The sequence below is a fragment of the Oncorhynchus keta genome, chromosome 34, assembly GCF_023373465.1.
Source record: "Oncorhynchus keta strain PuntledgeMale-10-30-2019 chromosome 34, Oket_V2, whole genome shotgun sequence".
Lineage (NCBI taxonomy): Eukaryota > Metazoa > Chordata > Actinopteri > Salmoniformes > Salmonidae > Oncorhynchus > Oncorhynchus keta.
In genome coordinates this window covers 20,420,398-20,444,670 of record NC_068454.1, presented here as the reverse complement: position 1 = coordinate 20,444,670, position 24,273 = coordinate 20,420,398, and the positions used below count along the sequence as shown (strand labels likewise).

General features: G+C 43.6%; 1 protein-coding gene across 1 annotated transcript; it reads right to left on the bottom strand.

Annotated features, from left to right (window-relative positions):
• Positions 1-1,016: 1,016 nt before the first annotated feature.
• Positions 1,017-23,460, bottom strand: LOC118366474 (probable ribonuclease ZC3H12C). Its single transcript, XM_035749105.2, has 6 exons — positions 23,112-23,460; positions 12,588-13,386; positions 12,279-12,418; positions 5,926-6,160; positions 5,697-5,803; positions 1,017-5,601 (listed from the first exon to the last, which is right to left on the bottom strand). Exons 2-6 carry the CDS (start codon positions 13,277-13,279, stop codon positions 4,154-4,156), a joined length of 2,622 nt encoding a protein of 873 aa, XP_035604998.1. The 5' UTR covers positions 13,280-13,386; positions 23,112-23,460; the 3' UTR covers positions 1,017-4,153.
• Between the last annotated feature and the right edge of the window lie 813 nt (positions 23,461-24,273).

Here is a 24,273-nt window from a genome sequence, read left to right as displayed (position 1 = left end):
ACAATCATGAAGTGAAACGACATTTATTGGATATTTCAAACTTTTTTAACAAATCTGAAAAAAACTGAAAAATTGGGCGTGCAAAATTATTCAGCCCCCTTAAGTTAATACTTTGTAGCGCCACCTTTTGCTGCGATTACAGCTGCAAGTCGCTTGGGGTATGTCTCTATCAGTTTTGCACATCGAGAGACTGAAATTTTTTCCCATTCCTCCTTGCAAAACAGCTCGAGCTCAGTGAGGTTGGATGGAGAGCATTTGTGAACAGCAGTTTTCAGTTCTTTCCACAGATTCTCGATTGGATTCAGGTCTGGACTTTGACTTGGCCATTCTCTAACACCTGGATATGTTTATTTTTGAACCATTCAATTGTAGATTTTGCTTTATGTTTTGGATCATTGTCTTGTTGGAAGACAAATCTCCGTCCCAGTCTCAGGTCTTTTGCAGACTCCATCAGGTTTTCTTCTAGAATGGTCCTGTATTTGGCTCCATCCATCTTCCCATCAATTTTAACCATCTTCCCTGTCCCTGCTGAAGAAAAGCAGGCCCAAACCATGATGCTGCCACCACCATGTTTGACAGTGGGGATGGTGTGTTCAGGGAGATGAGCTGTGTTGCTTTTACACCAAACATAACATTTTGCATTGGTGCCAAAAAGTTCAATTTTGGTTTCATCTGACCAGAGCACCTTCTTCCACATGTTTGGTGTGTCTCCCAGGTGGCTTGTGGCAAATTTTAAACGACACTTTTTATGGATATCTTTAAGAAATGGCTTTCTTCTTGCCACTCTTCCATGAAGGCCAGATTTGTGCAATATACGACTGATTGTTGTCCTATGGACAGAGTCTCCCACCTCAGCTGTAGATCTCTGCAGTTCATCCAGAGTGATCATGGGCCTCTTGGCTGCATCTCTGATCAGTCTTCTCCTTGTATGAGCTGAAAGTTTAGAGGGACGGCCAGGTATTGGTAGATTTGCAGTGGTCTGATACTCCTTCCATTTCAATATTATCGCTTGCACAGTGCTCCTTGGGATGTTTAAAGCTTGGGAAATCTTTTTGTATCCAAATCCGGCTTTAAACTTCTTCACAACAGTATCTCGGACCTGCCTGGTGTGTTCCTTGTTCTTCATGATGCTCTCTGTGCTTTTAACGGACCTCTGAGACTATCACAGTGCAGGTGCATTTATATGGAGACTTGATTACACACAGGTGGATTGTATTTATCATCATTAGTCATTTAGGTCAACATTGGATCATTCAGAGATCCTCACTGAACTTCTGGAGAGAGTTTGCTGCACTGAAAGTAAAGGGGCTGAATAATTTTGCACGCCCAATTTTTCAGTTTTTGATTTGTTAAAAAAGTTTGAAATATCCAATAAATGTCGTTCCACTTCATGATTGTGTCCGACTTGTTGTTGATTCTTCACAAAAAAAATACAGTTTTATATCTTTATGTTTGAAGCCTGAAATGTGGCAAAAGGTCGCAAAGTTCAAGGGGGCCGAATACTTTCGCAAGGCACTGTACCATAGGAGGTTGGTGGCACCTAAATTGGGGAGGACGGCCTCGTGGTAATGGCTGGAGCAGATTAAGTGGAATGGTATCAAATACATGATTTCCATGTTTGATGCTATTCCATTTACTCAATCCAGCCATCATTAGGAGCTGTCCTTCCCTCAGCAGCCTCCACTGACATACAGTATACATACACTGTCTGCAAACCGAACAAACCGAACCGAACAAGTCACCTCATCAAAGGGTGTTTCATTATAGCAGAGATTAACAGTAGAGTACAGCACAGGCCATATCCAGTGACACTGAGGAAAACCACCCAAACAATTCCCCTCAAATATCTTAATGCTGATAAAAAATGAAAAACATCACCCAGAATTCCAAAAACATCTCTTTAAAAATTCTGAACATGGAAAAATATTACATTTTTTAACTGAACATGGTTCAGACTATCATCAGATGTGGTTAAAAGAAGCACAATGCCATGTAGAGGCATTTAATACTCTGCCACACACATAAGCACACTGGCACATAGTGCCCGAGAAGGTGCTACACATTGCTCAGCTAAAAAAATTCACTTTTGGCTGTTGTCATGTTGAGAAACTGGTTCCAGAGACTTAAGTGCTGTCTTTGTCAAGTCAGCGGTGTTCCACTGATCCTCTGAAGGGATAGCCTTAATTTGAAGAGAGAGCTGAGAACCACTGTACAGAAATATATTAAGAGAAAGATCATGACTGTCAATAGAGGCTGATGGTGAACAAATAATGGCTTCACCATAAAGCTGACCCCCACAATCACATGACTGAGACCACCCAACACAATTTCAGTTCAACAATAATAAAACAACCCACCTTTTCCTGTCGATCAGTGCTATCCGGAATCCTTCGGACATCCCTACCTTAAACCCTCACCTCCATCCTAACCATTACCTAACCCAAACCTTAACCATTTCAAATGTCAACTTCAATGGAGTAGGGATGTCCCAAGGAACCCGGATATCACATACCTTTTTCTGTCCTCTCTGTATGCTGATCATCAATCACAGTACAGTAGTTTGAAGAAATTGCATTTGATGCCCTTTTCTTTCACAAATCCCAAAATATATAATGAACAAAAGTTGCTCTTGTGTAATGATAATGCTGTTTAATCAGCTTCTTGATATGCCACATCTGGATTATCCTGGCAAAAAATAAATGCTCATTAACAGGGATGTAAACATTTGAGAGAAATATGCTTCTTGTGCGTATGGAAAATATCTGGGATCTTGTATGAAACATGGGATCAATACTTTACATTTTGCGTTTATACTTTTGTTCAGTATATTTTAGAACAGTAACAAATGTGACCAATTACGCCACATATACTCAAAATACCTTTTGTATAAATATTCTCATATAAAACAATGATCTGGTTTAAGTTAATAGGATACAATTTGTATCAACGAGGAGAGGCATTCTCTTGTTCACTAAAGTATGTGGTGGTCAGGTTACCTTGGCAACACAAGTCCAGTGTTTTGGACTGCTGTGTGAGAGGTGTCATTGCCTAACTATTTATTATATTCACTCAGTGATAGTGCCAACTTGCAATGGATTCTAAGCCAGGCGGTAGATTTTAGAAATACCCTGTTCACAGACTGAAGTTACAGTTGTCTGGATGGTTACACCAGACATCTTCTCTTGTAATTATACCCTCTTTAACTAAAATACTCTTACTCATAATGAAAATGACAAAGGGACAAATAAATTAACACATTCATACGTAAAAGAAAATATATATTTTTAAAAACTGTTAAAACGAACAGTGCACCTGCACTAGTTTGAATATCCTCAAGAACCATCTTGATATGATTTCAATGGCCAGAATGTTTTTTGGAGGACAAAGAAAAATGATTTAAAAAATCGCAATCTTCCATGCTGTGAAGTAAGTTTTTGGTCTCTCCCCAGAGAGGAACTAGCTCCTGTATGTAAGAGTAAACAATAATCTGGGGTTTTCACATGAACTTTATCAGGCCTTTAACACTTGGAGTTCCTGCGTTTCACTTCTCTAAAGGGGAAATTCATTAAATATTTCAACAATGATATCAAATTCACCACCTGTTTTAACAATTCTCTGATGAGAAATGACAGGGATAAAATGAAATCAGTGTAGCTTGGACTTATGTATTTGCTTTGTCTTTAAGTTTAAATGTTTGGAAGTGTAATTTTATGATGACAAACCATACCCTAGATTTGGAATCCCAGAATTCACCCTGTTTTGACACCTCAGGACTTTCCCTAACTCTGAAGCACCCTGAAACACTTGAGCCCTCCTTACACTATGATATGATTTCCAAAAATAAAATAAAAATCATAAATACATCTATGAAAAGTGCCCTTAAAAATAATGAAAAGCTATAGAAATAATTTAAAATATATTACAAAATAAATTAATTAAAGCAACACATCTCATCAGAATCTTAGTGCTGAAGATGTTCTCATACCACACAACAGTAATGAATGAGCAGGGCAGTGAAAAAAAACCCAATAAGGTTGAAAAAATAATATTTGATGGAAAAAGATAAAGCATCTTCCCCTGCATCGTAGATGTTTTGGGGAGACTATAGAGTTGAGCACGCCACTTATTTCCTCTGCTACAGTAGTGTCAGTACTCAGTAGCCAGCCTGGGACTTCTCAGCCAGGATGGCTGCAGCCAGCTGCTGGGCATCCATCACATGGGGGTTCCTCACCATCACCACCCTTACCAGCTCTGGGGGGAAGATGTTACACAGGTTGACAAACACATTCTCCCTGACGTTCTGGTATCTGCCCAGTGCAGGGGGCTCCTGGTGCTGGGGGGCCGTAGAGTGGTGGGTAAGAGGTGGAAGATGGGAGGAGGAAAGGGATTGAGGATGGGGAGAGTGTGTCCCCCTGAGCCAGGGCGAGTGCCAGGGTAGTTTGCGGCCCTCAGGCAGGGACTGGAAAGTGAAAGGCTCGTAGCAGGCCTGGGGGGGATGCTTGTAGTGGGGGTCCCATTTGGCCAGTCGCTGCTCCTGTCCTGGCCCAGGGTAGATCCTCCTTGGGTGGACAGGGGATTGCTTGTAGAGGCTGTTGTTGTCCTGCCAGGTGGAGCCCCCCAGGTTATGCCCCAGAGGAGAGTTGTGAGAGTGGGAGTGGGGGCTTGAGGTCTGGGATAGAGGTTGGGGAGGGTAGTTCCCAGAACAGCCAGAGTGGCTCCCCACAGACGGTTGCTGAATATGGGGAGGAAGGTAGGAGAGCTGGGCCTTGAAGTGGTGGAGGGAGGAGGGAAGATCCTCCAGGCTGCCCTGAGCTAGAGGGAAGCCATGGTGGGAGCCTCCATGGGGGTGCTGGGTCAAACCAGGGGGTGGGTGGTTGGGGTGATGTGGGTAGCAGGTAGGGCAGTGATGGTGGTGGTGATGGGGGTGGGGATAGTGGCACTTGAGGCTGTCATCCAGCAGGGGATCAGGGGAGAAGGAGTCTGAGCTCACGCTGCCCTCGCTGCTGCAGTCAGACACCATTGAGCCCGTCCGTAGATCAGCTGGGAACAGCCGATCGGGGCTCCGCGGCACTACCAGGCTTAGGCTGGAGTAAGCCCCCATCAGGGAGTGGTAGTTTAGCTCCGGGGATTCACAGGTGGAGTATGACTTTGAGTGACCAAGCCCCGACAGCCCTGGAGCTCTGGAGGAGGTGTTCCCCCAGTCCCGAAGAGAAAAGTCGTGGCTGGAAGGAGGTTCCCCAGGAGCAGAAGCCAGGAGGCTGCTGCTGCTGCTACTGCTGCTGCTACTCCCTCTGCGGGCCTCTGCTTTAGTCCTCCTGCCCAGACGCTCTTCCAGGAGGTCGTTGTAGGAGGGGACGCAAAGGCTGGGGTCCGACTGTCTCTTTGGGGGAGCTTGGTGGGGGTCTGGCATCCCGTCTACCCTGGAGCTGCTGGACATGCTGTGACTCTTCACCATCAGAGCCTCACCCACCATTTTGGAGGAAGACGTAGAGGATGAAGAGGAGTTCTTGGCACGCAGCTCGTCGGCCACAGCGCGTTGGGGCTGACTGCCTCTCTCAGGGTGGAAGAACTTACACTTGTGGCCGTAAGTGCACTTCTTCCCTAAGGAGAGAATACAGGATGGTTAACTCTCAATTTTGAGACAAACCAAAAGAGGCTGAATGAATGACGCATGAGAGAGAATGGCTAGGTGTTACCATAGGGACATTGCTGCTTCCTGTGTTCTGGGATAACTGGTCTCTTCCTCAGGAAGTTCTCCAGACTGGGACCATGGCGACCCAGAGGATCATCAGGAGGCATGAACCTGGACACAACCACATACCAGACACATCATCAGATATCCACAGATCAATCCCCTTGGAAAAACAACTCCAGATACTAATAGTGATAGGCTCTTTGTCCACTGTGTTGGTGGGACTTCCATACTTGTCATTGACGAACGTATACATGAGCAACCGCTCATCAATGAACTTCTTCCACTCTGGCTTCTCATTGGCCAGGTCCCGGTAGTTGTCGTTAGAGACGATTATGCCGTCGGACTCATAGGCCAGCTTGACGATGAAGCGGTCGTCGTAGCAGACCACCCGGCGGCCCTGGACCCGACGAGAGGGAGTGAACACAAGGATCTTGTCTTTCTCCAGATGCCGCAATATCTCCTGGTCTAGAGAGAGAAGAGAGAGAGAGAGAGAGAGGTATGCATTATGTAACGCAATTGCAGAGGCCAAATTGAGGACCGTAACACATCGCCATGCGCCTTTCAAATTTTGTAATAATGCGGAGGGCTCTGTATAGCTCCATATAGCTCCCTATTCACATGATTGGTTGACGGTAGGTGGAGGTCCTGTATAGATACAAACTCACTTCCTTGACACTAAGGTAACCTGCCTAAATGACTACCGACCCGTAGCACTCACGTCTGTAGCCATGAAATGCTTTGAAAGGCTGGTCACTTCCCTCTGCAACTGGATCCTGGACTTCCTGATGGGCCGCCCCTAGGTGGTATTGGTAAGTAACAATACATCCTCCACGCTGATCCTCAACACAGGGCCACCTCAGGGGTGCGTGCTCAGTCCCCTCCTGTACTCCCTTTTCACTCATGACTGCATGGCCAGGCACAACTCCAACACCATCATTAAGTTTGCCGATGGCACAACAGTGGTAGGCCTGATCACATACAATGATGAGACAGCCTATAGGGAGGAGGTCAGAGACCTGACCGTGTGGTGCAAGGACAACAACCTCTCCCTCAACGTGATCAAGACAAAGGAGATGATTGTGGACTACAGGAAAAGGAGGACCGAGTACGTCCCCATTCTCATCGACGGGGCTGTAGTGGAGTGGAACAGGTTAAGAACTTCAAGTTCCTTGGTGTCCACATCACAAACAAACTAACATGGTCCAAGCACACCAAGACAGTCGTGAAGAGGGCACGACAAAACCTATTCCCCCTCAGGAGACTGAAAATGATTTGGCATGGGTCCTCAGATCCTCAAAAGGTTTTACAGCTGCACCATTGAGATCATCCTGACGGGTTGCATCACTGCCTTGTATGGCAACTGCTTTTTTAAAATCTGCATTGCTGGTTAAGGGCGTGTAAGTAAGCATTTCGGCGCATGTGACAAAAAAACATTTGATTTGATTCCTTCACAACAGCTCTGCGCTGCTCTACAAAGCGCAAGAAGTGTGAATGCCCTGACTTCTGCAGAGGCATGTTTGACCCTGCTGGTCATATATGAACGTTTGAACATCTTGGCCATGTACTCTTATAATCTCCACCCGGCACAGCCCGAAGAGGACTGGCCACCCCTCAGAGCCTGGTTCCTCTCTAGGTTTCTTCCTGGGTTCCTGCCTTTCTAGGGAGTTTTTCCTAGCCACAGTGCTTATACATCTGCATTGCTTGCTGTTTGGGGTTTTAGGCTGGGTTTCTGTATAGCACTTACATCGGCTGATGTAAAAAGGGCTTTATGAATACATTTGATTGATTGATCGAACTTATACAGTATAATATAAACTAGGAACTTAGGTGCAGAAATCGACTATGGCTTCAGACTTTTACTCTGGTGAGACATGTAAAAACGAATTAATTAAGATGGCAACGACAGAGAGGGCTGCCTCACTTCTAGTCCTTTGGAAACTTTGCAGTACACTCGCAATAACATCTGCTAACCATGTGTATGTGACCAATAACATTTATTTTGATTTGATTTGAATTCATGAACAAAGCCACCCAGCGTTTGTTTGTGATTATTTTCTGATGAAACATTTAAATGTCAAGTAGCCCAACACCAGGGCTCGGCTTGTGCCTATAGAGAATGTAAAAGTACGCAATTCCCACCTATATGACAATAAGCAATGATATCGGTAAAATGTTAGACAAGTCTACAACAGTCTAAAGTGGCTTCATGTTTGTCCTTGAATTGGTGTGCATCCCTCGCCTTTGCAACCATGAAAAACACTTTAAAATTGACATATAGTTACACATCATATATGTTTGTGTTTATATTGAACTTTTATCAATGATAGAACATAATGCAAGTCCTTTATACTGCAGAAATGTATGTTTATGCCTTGAAACAAAGTATCATTGGTGTTACTCAATTTCAATTAAGGGAAATCATTAATCTTATCCTCCATTTTTGTCCTCTCTAGTGAACATCAGGTCCGTATCTCTAAGGCCATGCAATCCACTGTATTAAGTCATGTTGTCCCTTTGCGAGGACATTCTGGGATGTTCAATTATATCACGTGTGGTGGTATGACCTTGACAACTTTATCTTCCTGGTAGAAGAAAATGGCTGTCGTCAGAATCAGCACATTTTTTGGAAATTTGAAAAGAAGTGTGTAATTAATAATTATCATTTTTGTCAGTTTGATATTCAAATTACTTCTAGCGAGTGAATATCCCAGGAATGGTTTAAACCTTTTGTGACTAGGGGGCAGTATTTTCATTTTTGGAAAAATAACGTTCCCGTAGTAAATGGGATATTTTGTCAGGACAAGATGCTAGAATATGCATATAATTGACAGCTTAGGATGGAAAAAAACTCTAAAGTTTCCAAAACTGTAAAAATATTGTCTGTGAGTATAACAGAACTGATATTGCAGGCAAAAGCCTGAGAAAAATCTAATCCGGAAGAGCCTCATGTTTTGAAAGCGCTGCGTTCCAATGCGTCCCTATTGAGCAGTGAATGGGCTATCAACCAGATTACTTTTTCTCCGTATTCCCCAAGGTATCTACAGCATTGTGAGGTAGCCATTATTCCAATCAGTCCTACTGAAAAACCAATTGTCCCGGTGAATATATTATCGAATAGATATTTGAAAAACACCTTGAGGATTGATTAATAACAAAATTTGCCATGTTTCTGTCGAAATTATGGAGCTAATTTGGAATATTTTTCGGCGTTTTCGTTACTGCAATTTCCGGGCGATTTCTCAGCCAAACGTGAAGAACAAACGGAGCTATTTCGCCTTCAAAAATAATATTTTGGGAAAAAAGGAACATTGGCTATCTAACTGGGAGTCTCGTGAGTGAAAACATCCGAAGCTCATCAAAGGTAAACAATTTAATTTGATTGCTTTTCTGATTTCCGTGACCAAGTTACCTGCTGCTAGCTGGACAAAATGCTATGCCAGGCTATTGATAAACTTACACAAATGCTTGTCTAGCTTTGGCTGTAAAGCATATTTTTTTTAAATCTGAGATGACAGGGTAATTAACCAGTTGAAGCTAGGGGGGGCGCTATTTCATTATTGGATAAAAAAAACGTGCCCGTTTTAAGCGCAATATTTTGTCACAAAAAGATGCTCGACTATGCATATAATTGCCAGCTTTGGAAAGAAAACACTCTGATGTTTTCAAAGCTGCAAAGATATTATCTTTGGGTGCCCCAGAACTGATCTTACAGGCGAAACCAAGATGCAACTTCAACCAGGAAATGAGCAGGATTTTTGAGGCTCTGTTTCCCATTGTCTCCTTATATGGCTGTGAATATGCTGTGAACGAGCTTATGCGCTCTGCCGTTCCTCCAAGATTCTGCAGCATTGTGACGTATTTGTAGGCATATCATTGGAAGATTGGCCATAAGAGACTAAATTTGCCAGGGGCCCGTCCGGTGTCCTTTGTCTACGTTGGTGCGTAACTCTCAGCGGCAAAAATTTTACCATGCGATACAGACAGCGAAGTATCGTTCCTGGAAGTGTGCATCATTGAAGAGATGTGAAAAACACCTTGAGGATTGGTTCTAAACAACGTTTGCCATGTTTCAGTCGATATTATGGAGTTAATTTGGAAAAAAGTTTGGCGTTTGGATAACTGAATTTTCGTTTTTTTTTGGTAGCCAAACGTGACGCACCAAACGGACCGATTTCTCCTGCACAAAAAATCTTTCAGGAAAAACTGAACATTGCTATCTAACTGAGAGTCTCCTCATTGAAAACATCCGAAGTTCTTCAAAGGTAAAAGATTTATTTGAATGTTTTTGCTGTTTTTTTTTGTGAAAATGTTTCCTGCTGATGCTAATGCTAAATGCTACGCTAGTTATCAGTACTGTTACACAAATGCTAGTTTGCTATGCTTGAGAAGCATATTTTTGAAAATCTGAGATGACAGTGTTGTTAACAAAAGGCTAAGCTTGAGAGTTAGCATATTAATTTCATTTCATTTGCGATTTTCATGAATAGTTAACGTTGCGTTATGGTATTGAGCTTGAGGCTATGATTACGCTACCGGATCCGGCATGGCTCAGCGCAAAAAGTTAACAAAAGGCTAAGCTGTGTCTCAATATATTTCACTTGTGATTTTCATGAATAGGAATATTTTCTAGGAATAATATATGCCATTTAGCAGACGCTTTTATACAAAGCGACTTACAGTCATGTGTGCATACATTCTACGTATGGGTGGTCCCGGGAATCGAACCCACTACCCTGGCGTTACAAGCACCATGCTCTACCAACTGAGCTACAGAAGGAATATTTATGTCTGCTGCGTTATGCTAATTAGTGTCAGTCGATGATTCCGCTCCCTGATGCGGGATGGGGAGTCACTAGAGGTTAACCTGTTAATCCTACCCCCTACTTTTTCGAACATTCTGTTAAAAATCGCGCAACATTTCAGCGTCCTGCTGATCATACCAGGAATATAGTCTATGCATATGATTAGTATGTGTGGATAGAAAACACTCTGACGTTTCTAAAACTGGTTAAATCACGGCTGTGACTATAACATAACGTGTGTTTCATCGAAAAGCGGAAGAAAAACTGATCACCAAAATCTGGAAAATATAACAATGCGCCACTTGCATGTATTGTTTATGGGAAACCAAATTACATGGGGCTGAGATTGCAAGTCCTACAGCTTCCACAGGATGTCGCCAGTCTTGTCAATTGCCTGGGATTTGTTTCTTGGTCAAACGAGTGAGAGAGAGCCCATTCCTTCCGGTCTCCGACAGGATGTTTTGGATGAGAAATTTCCGACCATGATTTTAAGACGTGGAGCTATTGAATACACATCGCCCCGTGATCAATTTGATAGATTATTAACGTTTACTAATACCTAAAGTTGGATTACAAAAGTATTTCGAAGTGTTTTGTGAAAGTTTATCGTCAACTTTTTTAATTTCAAAAAATGACGTTGCGTTTTAAAACGCTGTTTTTTCCTTGATCACACACTTTTCATAGATCGATATTTAGGGTATATATGGACCGATTTAATCGAAAAAAATACCCAATAGTGATGTTTATGGGACATCTAGGAGTGCCAACAAAGAAGATCGTCAAAGGTAATGAATGTTTTATATTTTATTTCTGCGTTTTGTGTAGCGCCGGCTATGCTAATTATTTTGTTTACGTCCCCTTCGGGTATTTCGGGGTGTTGCATGCTATCAGATAATAGCTTCTCATGCTTTCACCGAAAGCCGCATTTTAAAAATCGGACTTGTTGGCTGGATTCACAATGAGTGTAGCTTTAATTCAGTACCCTGCATGTGTGTTTTAATGAACGTTTGAGTTTTAACGAGTGCTATTAGCATTTAGCGTAGCGCATTTGCATTTCCAGATGGATAGATGGGACGCATGCGTGTCGGGTCGACGTAAGAGGTTAACGAGAGAATCGCTGACATGATGTCAGCTGGTACTTTTGTGACAGGGCTGAAATGCAGTGGAAATGTTTTTGTGGGATTCAGTTTATTTGCATGGCAAAGAGGGACTTTGCAATTAATTGCAATTCATCTGATCACTCTTAATAACATTCTGGAGTATATGCAAATTGCCATCATACAAACTGAGGCAGCAGACTTTGTGAAAATTGATATTTATGTTATTCTCAAAACATTTTTCGCCCTTACTGTACATGTTTTCATAATTAAATCCTAATGACCACTACAGAGGACAATTTTGCTCTTACCATGAAATATAAATAAGGTTTTTTTTAAAATAACTAAATAATTTTTTCTAAACACATTTTTGGTAACATGTTCTTTTCCACCGCAAACACTTATGTTATGTAAGAAAAACAAAAAAACAATTCCAAACATTTTTTGGGGGGTCTCAGGAGGATAGATCACGGTTTTTTAAGGGTTAATGTCCTGAGATTTGAGCATCCTCAATTACCTCAAATGTGTTATTGGTGTTACTGTCCTTTGACAGTAAAGGGAAGACACAAATGTTGGGAGAAAGAGGTCATTTAAAACAGGAGTAAGGGTGGAGTTTAATCTAAATAAGGTGGGGGTTTGGAGAGTTATGGAATGTTGAGGGTGCACGTGGAAATGCTGGTTAACCTGTGATAAGGGTGTCCGGTCTGGACTGTTCCTTTCTCCAGGCGGGCACAAACACAGTGATGTCACGGTGACCGCGCTCAAGGAACCAATCAACAGCCAGCTGGATGCCGTGACAGGAGAACACTTCCTTATTCCCATGGCTGTGGAAAAACATACACAAATCCATGGTCATGAAATTCTTGGCGTCTTCGTTTATTTCTATAATACTACAGAATAAAGATTAGATGAACTAGTGGATAAGGTTTTTCAGAGTGAAAAGGAACCTGAGTAAAGTGTTTCTGAATGCAGCAGCAGTTTGTGTTGACTCACCTCATGGCTACATTACTCCCATCCACCACCACAGGCCTGATGTTCTCCTTGTCATCCAACAGCAGCTGGGAGGAGCAGTCCAGCCTGCAGGAGTCCAGAGAGGAGGAGGATAAGGAGGAGGAGGAGGGTGAGTGGGAGGTGGCTGACACCCCAGCCTGATCCATTTCTGACTTGGTGCCCAGTTTGACCAGTTCTCCCAGTATGTCATTGATGAGGGCGTCGGGCCCTAGCTTCCGCACAACCAGCAGAACCAGCTCCTCAGAGTAGCCCAGCTTCAGGGCAAACTCCATCTTGGAGCGAAACTCTGTGAAGGGGTTGGTGGAGTGTTTTGGGTCTCTAGAATGGGGGCTCTGTGCCGGGCCCTGCCCAGCTGGGTGACAGGGGTGTGGGTGGGTGGTCTGAGCGTCAGAACCAGAACCATGTTGGACCCCTCGCTCATCCTCGCTGTCCGACGCAGCACTCTCTTCAGAGGAGTTACTACAACTACTACTACTGCTGATGCTGCTACTACTGACACTGCTATGGGTGCCTCCTACCTCCGTCTCGTCCCCCTCCAAGGCTCCTGAGTGGGTGCCAACTGTGGCACTCAAGCTGGCCTGGCGGTCGGTGCCTTCCACGTGGAGGTAGTCCAAATCCAGCCCCAGGTTGAGGATGCGGCCTGTTTCATCCTCCAGATGGTCCTTCAGGCCCATTAAGCCGTCTCATACATCCAGTATCTAACACCGGACCTCTGACCCCGGACGACCCCAATGTCACTGCTGCTGATAGGCTGCTCTCTGACCAATCCTGAGACAGAAGCCTGGGGGAGAAGGAGGTGCATTGGTCAGACTGGTTTCCTCCTATAAATCTGGGAAATGTTCAATACTTTTCTATCTGAACCTTTCGTAATGTTACAAATAACCCCCAAGTGATTTGACTCCTATTTCCTAACTTGTTGATATACTTTATAACAGCCAGAGTAAATCACTGGGCCCAGCCCTCCCTTAAATCACTGAGCCCAGCCCTCCCCATGCTGCAGGTGGTAGGTAGAGCTCTAATTGAGTAACCTGAGCTGTGGTAGAGCTTATTAAGCGTTAGGCTGAATGACACACCAGATGCATTTCCAAAAGGGCAGGTTTAAAACCATCGTTTCCATCATTCACTTCAATTGATTTGCATTTTAGCAGCGATGAGATCAGCAGTCAGAGAAGCTCTCATCAACGTCGGTTTTAACAACACACCGTGCTAAGACACACAAACCTGGCAGAATTGACACTCAATAACATACTCTGCATTGCACCTACACCCATATAGGAGAATGCAGGATGGTATTTTTTTGTCTTGACATGATTTAAAGGGGACTCTTTACATCCACCACCTGATGTTCAAACTAGGATCAGTGGTTGTGTGCTGGGGTTTGTGATTGGTTGAAAAAAAGAAAGACCTGTTCTAATGGGCCAGCCTCCTAATTTCTCAGTGACCCCTTTAAAAGGGACATGTATTACAGCATCATCTGAACACGGTGACACACTATACTAGGCACCCAGGGAAACCTGGACTCAGGGGTATACGCAATATAATAAACAATTAGGTTTAGGAGTTATTTATTTATTTCACCTTTATTTAACCAGGTAGGCAAGTTGAGAACAAGTTCTCATTTACAATTGCGACCAGGACAAGATAAAGCAAAGCAGTTCGACACATACAACGACACAGAGTTACACATGGAGTAAAACAAACATACAGTCAATAATACAGTAGAAACAAGTCTATATACGATGTGAGCAAATGAGGTGAGATAAGGGAGGTAAAGGCAAAAAGAAGGCCATGGTGTCAATGTAAATACAATATAGCAAGTAAAACACTGGAATGGTAGTTTTGCAGTGGAAGAATGTGCAAAGTAGAAATAAAAATAATGGGGTGCAAAGGAGCAAAATAAATAAATAAAATAAATACAGTAGGGAAAAAGGTAGTTGTTTGGGCTAAATTATAGGTGGGCTATGTACAGGTGCGGTAATCTGTAAGCTGCTCTGACAGTTGGTACTTAAAGCTGGTGAGGGAGATAAGTGTTTCCAGTTTCAGAGATTTTTGTAGTTCGTTCCAGTCATTGGCAGCAGAGAACTGGAAGGAGAGGCGGCCAAATTAAGAATTGGTTTTGGGGGTGACCAGAGAGATATACCTGCTGGAGCACGTGCTACAGGTGGGTGATGCTATGGTGACCAGCGAGCTGAGATAAGGGGGGACTTTACCTAGCAGGGTCTTGTAGATGACATGGAGCCAGTGGGTTTGGCGACGAGTATGAAGCAAGGGCAAGCCAATGAGAGCATACAGGTCGCAATGGTGGGTAGTATATTGGGCTTTGGTGACAAAACAAATGGCACTGTGATAGACTGCATCCAATTTGTTGAGTAGGGTATTGGAGGCTATTTTGTAAATGACATCGCCAAAGTCGAGGATTGGTAGGATGGTCAGTTTTACAAGGGTATGTTTGGCAGCATGAGTGAAGGATGCTTTGGTGCGAAATAGGAAGCCAATTCTAGATTTAACTTTGGATTGGAGATGTTTGATGTGGATCTGGAAGGAGAGTTTACAGTCTAACCAGACACCTATGTATTTGTAGTTGTCCACGTATTCTAAGTCAGAGCTGTCCAGAGTAGTGATGTTGGACAGGCGGGCAGGTGCAGGCAGCGATCGGTTGAAGAGCATGCATTTAGTTATACTTGTATTTAAGAGCAATTGGAGGCCACGGAAGGAGAGTTGTATGGCATTGAAGCTTGCCTGGAGGGTTGTTAACACAGTGTCAAAAGAAGGGCCAGAAGTATCCAGAATGGTGTCATCTGCGTAGAGGTGGATCAGAGACTCACCAGCAGCAAGAGCGACATCATTGATGTATACAGAGAAGAGAGTCGGTCCAAGAATTGAACCTTGTGGCACCCCCATAGAGACTGCCAGAGGTCCGGACAGCAGACCCTCCGATTTGACACACTGAACTCTATCAGAGAAGTAGTTGGTGAACCAGGCGAGGCAATCATTTGAGAAACCAAGGTTGTCGAGTCTGCCGATAAGGATGTGGTGATTGACGGAGTCGAAAGCCTTGGCCAGATCAATGAATACGGCTGCACAGTAATGTTTCTTCTCGATGGCGGTTAAGATATCGTTTAGGACCTTGAGCGTGGCTGAGGTGCACCCATGACCAGCTCTGAAAACAGATTGCATAGCATAGAAGGTATGGTGAGATTCGAAATGGTCGGTCATCTGTTTGTTGACTTGGCTTTCGAAGACCTTAGAAAGGCAGGGTAGGATAGATATAGGTCTGTAACAGTTTGGGTCAAGAGTGTACCCCCCTTTGAAGAGGGGGATGACTGCAGCTGCTTTCCAATCTTTGGGAATCTCAGATGACATGAAAGAGAGGTTGAACAGGCTAGGGGTGGCAACAATTTCGGCAGATAATTCTAGAAAGAAAGGGTCCAGATTGTCTAGCCCGGCTGATTTGTAGGGGTCCAGATTTTGCAGCTCTTTATATTATTATATTAACATCAGCTGACTGGATTTGGGAGAAGGAGAAATGGGGAAGGTTTGGGTGAGTTGCTGTGGGGGGTGCAGTGCTGTTGACCGGGGTAGGGGTAGCCAGGTGGAAAGCATGGCCAGCCGTAGAAAAATGCTTATTGAAATTATCAATTATAGAGGATTTATCAGTGGTGACAGTGTTTCCTATCTTCAGTGCAGTGGGCAGCTGGGAGGGGGTGTTCTGTCCCTGAACTGTTTTGTGTTAGTGTTGCAGGAAGCAAGTTTCTGCCTGAAAAAGCTAGCCTTGGCTTTTCTAACTGCCTGTGTATAATGGTTTCAAGCTTCCCTGAAAATCTGCATATCACGGGGGCTGTTCAATGCTAATGCAGAACGCCATAGGATGTTTTTGTGTTGGTTATGGGCAGTCAGGTCTGGGGAGAACCAAGGGCTATATCTGTTCCTGGTTCTAAATTTCTTGAATGGGGCATGCTTATTTAAGATTGTTAGGAAGGCATTTAAAAAAAACAGGCATCCTCTACTGACGGGATGAGATCAATATCCTTCCAGGACACCCCGGCCAGGTCGATTAGAAAGGCCTGCTCGCTGAAATGTTTCAGAGAGTGTTTGACAGTGATGCGTGGAGGTAGTTTGACCGCTGACCCATTACAGATGCAGGCAATGAGCCAGTGATCGCTGAGATCTTGGTCGGACAGCAGAGGTGTATTTAGAGGGCAAGTTGGTTAGGATGATATCTATGAGGGTGCCCGTGTTTACGGCTTTGGGGAGGTACGTGATAGGTTCATTGATAATTTGTGTGAGATTAAGGGCACCAAGCTTAGATTGTAGGATGGCTGGGGTGTTAAGCATGTTCCAGTTTAGGTCGCCTAGCAGCACGAGCTCTGAAGATAGATGGGGGGCAATCAGTTCACATATGATGTCCAGAGCACAGCTGGGGGCAGAGGGTGGTCTATAGCAGGCGGCAACGGTGAGAGACTTGTTTTTAGAGGTGGATTTTTAAAAGTAGAAATTCAAATTGTTTGGGTACAGACCTGGATAGTAGGACAGAACTCTGCAGGCTATCTTTTCAGTAGATTGCAACACCGCCCCTTTTGGCAGTTCTATCTTGTCTGAAAATGTTGTAGTTTGGGATGAACATTTCAGAATTTTTGGTGGTCTTCCTAAGCCAGGATTCAGACACAGCTAGAACATCCGGGTTGGCAGAGTGTGCTAAAGCAGTGAGTAAAACAAACTTAGGGAGGAGGCTTCTAATGTTAACATGCATGAAACCAAGGCTATTCCGGTTACAGAAGTCATCAAAAGAGAGCACCTGGGGAATAGGAGTGGAGCTAGGGCCTGGATTCACCTATACATCACCAGAGGAAAAGAGGAGGAGTAGGATAAGGGTACGGCTAAAAGCAATGAGATATGGTCCTCTAGAATGTATGGAACAGAGAGTAAAAGGAGGTTTCTGGGGGCGATAAAATAGCTTCAAGGTATAATGTACAGACAAAGGTATGGTAGGATGTGAATACAGTGGAGGTAAACCTAGGTATTGAGTGATGATGAGAGAGATATTGTCTCTAGAAACATAATTGAAACCAGGAGATGTCATCGCATGTGTGGGTGGTGGAACTAATAGGTTGGATAAGGTATAGTGAGCAGGACTAGAGGCTCTACAGTGAAATAAGCCAATAAACACTAACCAGAACAGCAATGGACAAGGCATATTGACATTAAGGCATGCTTAGTCGAGTGATCAAAAGGTTCCAGTGAGTAGTGAGGTTGGTTGGGGTCACGGCGATTCAGACAGCTAGCCGGGCCATCAGTAGCAAGCTAGCATAGGATGGAGGTCTGTTTTTAGCCACCTCGTGCGTTTCTGTCGGTAGGATTAGTAGGGTTCCGTGTGGTAGAGGGGATCAATCCAATTCGCAAAAAAAAAAATAGATATAGTTATAGAGGCCCAAGAAAGAAAAAAAAATGTCCGATAGGTCTATTCAGATAGCAGCCGATAAGACAGCTTACGATTAGCGGACCGCAGATGGGCGTTCAGGTAACGTCAAGACGGAGGAGCCAGCTGGATAACTCCCTCGGGCAGATAACGTCGGTAGTCCAGTTGTGAAGGCCTGGTGGGGCTCCGCGTTGGCAGTAAAACGGGTCCAGATAGGTGATTGTAGCCCAGGAGTGACTGATGGAACTCTTCAGCTGGCTAGCTCCGGAATAATTTATGTTTGCTCTGGAATCGACGTAAGCCGATAGTCACACGGATAGCAGCTAGCTAGCTGCGAGATCCAGGTATAAATGTCCAGAGCTTGCGGTTGAAATCCAGGGACATGGAGAGAAAAATAAGTCCGGTATGTTCCGGGTCCGAGCCGCGCCGTACAAAACTGGCGATAGATTTTCGAGCTAAAGGATACCTGATGACCACAAACCGTGGTTAGCTGAATACGAACGATTAGCCAGTAAAGAAGCTAACTAGCTTCTGGCTAGCTTCTGATTAGCTTCTGGTTAGCTTCAGGCTAGCTTCTGGCTAGCTTCTGGCTAGCTTCTGGTTAGCTTCTATGGAGGATTACAGATTTGAGGTAAATAATACTTTCCTTTTTTAAAATATAAATTGGTGAGGCGGGTTGCAGGAGAGTGTTTTGAAGATGAGTTTATGGAAAAGCAAAAAAATATATAAATAGGTATGCGAAGAAAGTTGTAAATATATATATACGGGACACGACAAGACGAGGACAAAAGACGTCTGACTGCTATGCCATCTTGGCGACAATTTAAGTTTAGGGTTAAGGTTAGTAGTTAGGTTAAAGAGTTAAGGTTAGGGGAAGGGTGAGCTAACATGTTAAATTGTAGCAAAGTAGCTAAAAAGTAGTAAGTAGTTGCACAGTTGCTAATTAGCTAAAATGCTAAAGTTGTCAGTGATGAGATTTGAACACGGAATTATTGGGTTGCTAGACTTTTGCATTATACTATTATTTCATCAATGTGCACAAGCAGTTGTCCTATAGCCCTATATTTACACCAGACCACTGCACATCTAACTTAAGGGAATGTCTGGAGTGGTATATGAGTGTGTTTCAGTGTGTGGAGTGAAATATGAGTGTGTATGAGTGTGTGTGCGGAGTGATATATGAGTGTGTATAAGTGTGTGTGTGTGTGGAGTGATATATGATTGTGTATAAGTGTGTGTGTGTGGAGTGATGTATGAGTGTGTATATGTCTGTGTGTGTCTGCATGTATAAGTAGGGTAAAGGTGGGATCTCAGTACTGGAAAAAAGGCCTCCTAATGACCTGCCCCTCAGTATCCAAGCTGCTGCCCCATTGTGGGTCGCTATGAATGCCACAAGATGGCTGAAATAATTTAGTCCTCGAACAACAAAAGGGGCACAAACAAAGAAAGAGAGAGTGTGTGTGTGGGAGGGTGATATGGGGGGGCTAAAGTGTGTCTGGCTTGCCGTCCCCAAACAATGCTGCTGCCATCCCAATCTGGACTCCTCTGACAGAGCATTGTTCCACAGCGGCGTGCGGTGTGCACAGATAGAGGATGGGGCTAATCTAACACACACACACACACACCACACACACACCACATACACACACCACATACACACACATACAATTACCCCATTAAAATCAGAACAGATGTGCTTGTGCGGGCCTGAGTCACTGCTCATCAGATGGAATCCGCAAGTGTTTAAACATGATAAGACACACTACACACACACCTACACGAACACACTCACCAACACACACACACACACACACATAAACACAAACAAACACACCAACACCAACACACACACCAACATGAACACACACATACCAGCACTACACACACACACACACACACACACACACACACACACACACACACACACACACACACACACACACACACACACACACACACACACACACACACACACACACACAAACACACCAACACGAACACACACACCAACATGAACACACACACACCAACACTACACACACACACCAACACTACACACACACCAACACTACACACACACTCTTATTCTCTCTGTTTTTAAACACAAACACACAACCTCCAAATTTTACCCAAACAATCTTCCAAACAAATACAGGCACCATTAAAATATTCCATAAGCAGTGGATAAGGAGGTCAGATTATTTCCATGTTTCTACACATCATAGATATACTCATTCTCCCCATGAAGATAAGTAGTACAGTGCAGTTCTCAGTCCATTGATTTTACTGTAGTCAGATGTAAAGGACCATGGCTGTATAGACAGTGAATTGAAATTACAATGTAGAGAGTTCCAAGACTTTGAGATAAGATCAATGAATGCCCAAGGTCCTTTGACTCATTTATAGAGGACTTTACTTATTTATATGATGATTTTAGTGTAATCTTGTTTTATTAAACACAACAACAGAAACCAGAACAATTCTGTATTAGAGATGAAGAGAAACTTGAATGGCTATTTAGAAAATAAGTGAGCCTGGTTGCACATTTTATTTAGCATACAATAACCACAGACACTAGCAGTCCTAGAAACGCCACAACTGCTCTTCTCTCTGCGCTGCCTCAGTCTCCAGCAAAGATGAGTGGAAGTAAATGTAAAGCTATACTTCCAGCTGGAGAGAGATACAAATAAAGACAAAGAATGATATGGAAAAATGGAAATAAAAGGCAAGCTAGATCTAGACATGGAGATAGAGACAGAGATGGAAGTGGGCGTTAAGGTCCTACTACAGTGAGCAGATGCTGCGGCCTCCTCCTCAGTGTTCGAGATGGTTGTACCTGGGGCTGGGGGAGAGAGCCAGGGTTAGCCCCCTTAGGCCCTGCTATCTCCCCTGGGGCTGGGGGTGACCTGACCTATTCCCCTCTGAATGCTGAGCCATGACACTCTGAAGTCTGCACTGAGCCAGGGACAAAGAAAGGGAGGTAAGAGGAGTGAAAGAGAGGGGGGAGGAGGGACAGGGGGAGTGTATAGGCAGCAGGGGCAACAGATGCCTACTGAAATCACAGGGGACCACGGAAACTGGCGCTCAGTAAAGGCTGATACATATCACCACTGTCATGTGACCCGGTAATGGACCTCACTTTCACCCCTCAGCACAGACATGAACACAAATTTCCATTTGCTCAGTCCTTCACTCATTTTATATTCTGCCCCCCCCCATCTCTCTCTCTCTTGCTCTTGCTTCTCTCTCTCGCTCTCTCAATTAAATTAAATTAAATGGGGCTTTATTGGCATGGGAACATTGCCAAAGCAAGTGAAATAAACAATAAACAAAAGTGAACATTTTTAAATATTAAAATGTAACAGTAAATATTGCACTCAAAAATACATTTCATGTGTTATATTATCAGCTATGTACAGTGTTTTAGCAATGTGCAAATACTTCTAGTACGAATAGTAGAGGAAGATAAATAAACAGATAAATATTGGTGTTATTTACAATGTTGTTTGTGCTCCACTGGTTGCCCTTTTTTCGTGGTAATGTGCCACAAATCTTACTGCTGTGATTGCACACTGTGGTATTTCGCCTGACAGATAGATATGTGAGTTTATCAGTGTTTGGTTTGTTTTAAAATTCATTGTGGGTCTGTGTAATCTGTGGCAGGAGGTTAGGAAGTGCAGCTCAGTTTCCACCTCATATTGTGGGCAGTGTGCACATAGTCTGTGTCACGGGTGTCGTTGGATGAAGGATGAGACCAAGGCGCAGTGTACTTTGAGTTCCACATACTTTATTAACGAACTGAAACTTTAGAAAAGACAAAACAATAAAGAATACAACAACCGACCAGCTTCGTTGTGCAAACTACCTGCACACAAACAAAGACAAGATTCCACACAGAAGGAGGGAAAAGGGCTGCCTAAGTATGATCCACAATCAGAGACAACAATAGACAGCTGCCTCTGATTGGGAACCACACTCAGCTAGAAACAAAGAAATAAAGAACATAGAATGCCCACCCAAATCACACCCTGACCAAACCAAAATAGAGACATAAAAAGCATGTCTACGGTCAGGGTGTGACAGTCTGTCTTCTCTTGAGAGCCAGGTCTGCCTATAAGTGGCCTCTATCAATAAAAACGCTCACTGTGTCTGTACATAGCGACAGTGGACAGGTTCTCTCTCTCGCTCTCTCAGACAAACTATTCACTGTGTCATAATATACTCTATGCGAAAGTATGTTTTATTTTCATTGGCAGCAATCCTCTGACCTGTCTTTCCCCTGTCATTAAACATGAAGACTGGTGACCCTGAAAGCGCCTGACTACATGGATTGAACAATTTGATCTTTCAAACATAAACTGTATCTTCAGCCCAAAGGTGAAATGAAAAGCTTCAACACTAACACATTCCATCTTGTATTGTCTACTCCAACACTGTTTTATGGGTTAGAGCTATCTGGGATCCTTGGGCCATCCATACCCATAACCCTTACCTAACACTAACCTTAACCATTGTAAATGTAAACTTCAATGGGGTAGGGATTCCCTGGTTGCTATGTTCAGAGTATAAACATAATAATGTATGCCATTTAGCAGACGCTTTTATCCAAAGCAACTTAAAGTCATGCATACATACATTTGACATATGGGTGGCCCCTGGAATCAAACCAAAAACCCTGGTGGTGCAAGCACCCTGCGCTACCAACTGAGGACCACATATCTATGTTTAGGACAATTAGCATCTTACATCTTTGCTGTTTTACTGATAGTATACCGGTATTATTAATTGTAGTCTATTTATCAATTCATTTATCATAGATATCAAATGAATAAATAATCAAACTGGGATAAAGCTTATCTATCATTAGATATATTTAAGATGGTTTTCAACCAAGAGTTCGGAAAACAAAAACACTTAATCAAACACTTAAAGTAAATCACATAATCAATGACAATGAACAATTGTGCACTAAACTGTGCAACGGTCAGGATCAGACGGAGAAAATGTTGATTTCAGATGTAGTTTTTACACTTGTAACTCTAAAATGAATGTATATAACTGCCTATACAAATGTTTATTAAAAGACTTACCACAGGCTTCAAGGAAGAAGAAAAGAACAGCAACACAAATACAGAAGGAACTCCTAAAGATATGCTCTGGACAGAATAGCTTTGGTCATTCCAGCATGCCAGAAGGACTTTCTCAGCTTTTTCTACTTTTTGTACGTACAAATCCAGGTTCTATGTATCCAGCAGAGAATGAATAAAGTGACAAAAAATCCAAACGAAGGTGTAGTGAATCAAGCTTCTTTGTAGCACAGTGGTCCAAACTCAACTCAACTCAATGCCCTTTTAGGTTTGGTAGTGCTGCAGTCTGGTCCCAAGGCAGGAGGGTTGAACAATGTGAGTGTGAACAGATGGAGCTGCAGTGTCTACCATTAATTTCCCCATTACACACAGTCTGCCTAGTAACCAATAAGAGCACAGCAGTGACCACCACCAAGCCGTCTACTCCGGCACACATTTATTCACACACGCAAACATAAACACACAAACTCACTCACTCACTCACTCACTCACTCACTCACTCACTCACTCACTCACTCACTCACTCACTCACTCACTCACCACTCACTCACTCACTCACTCACACACACACACACACACACACACACACACACACACACACACACACCACCCTAAACCCACTACATCGACCCCCCCCCATCAACACACACAAACCCCCACACACCAATATGGCAATAAAATAAGCACCTCTCCCTTCCCTCCACCCCTCCAGCTCGAGCCATGAATGAACAAGGGGCGTGCACTGACAATGGCAGTCAAACAAAAGGGTCCCGGCCGGCAGGCAGCTGCAGAGGCACCAGGCTACAGCCATTACAGAGTGGGAACACCTGGCTCACTGGGGACCACTGTCTCCCTTGGCCCCTTGTCCCCCAGAGGGTGGGGGTGGGCAGACAATGAGCTGAATTATGTTAAAAGTAGTGCATATTCCTAAATGGTGTTAGAAGAGATGGAATGGGGAATGGGAGGATGGGAAAGAAGGAAAAAAGAGGGGGAAAGTTAAGATGGGGTTCTGGAGAGAGACCCTGCAAAAGCTTTCCGTGTCATTGGAGGTCCAGAGAGAGAGAGAGTGTTGATATCTCTCTGTCAGGAAACATAACTAATGGTGCCTACACACCTAATGGTGCCTTCACACCTAATGGTGCCTACACACCTAATGGTGCCTTCA

What these genes read in the sequence shown, in the direction of transcription:
- LOC118366474 (XM_035749105.2), bottom strand. Translation starts at nt 13,279, where the DNA reads ATGGGCCTGAAGGACCATCTGGAGGATGAAACAGGCCGCATCCTCAAC. An exon ending in GGGAGTAATGTAGCCATGAG is followed by an intron (nt 12,419 to 12,587) that starts GTGAGTCAACAC and finishes GTTTTTCCACAG; the next exon opens with CCATGGGAATAAGGAAGTGT. An exon ending in GAAGCAGCAATGTCCCTATG is followed by an intron (nt 5,602 to 5,696) that starts GTAACACCTAGC and finishes TTCTCTCCTTAG; the next exon opens with GGAAGAAGTGCACTTACGGC.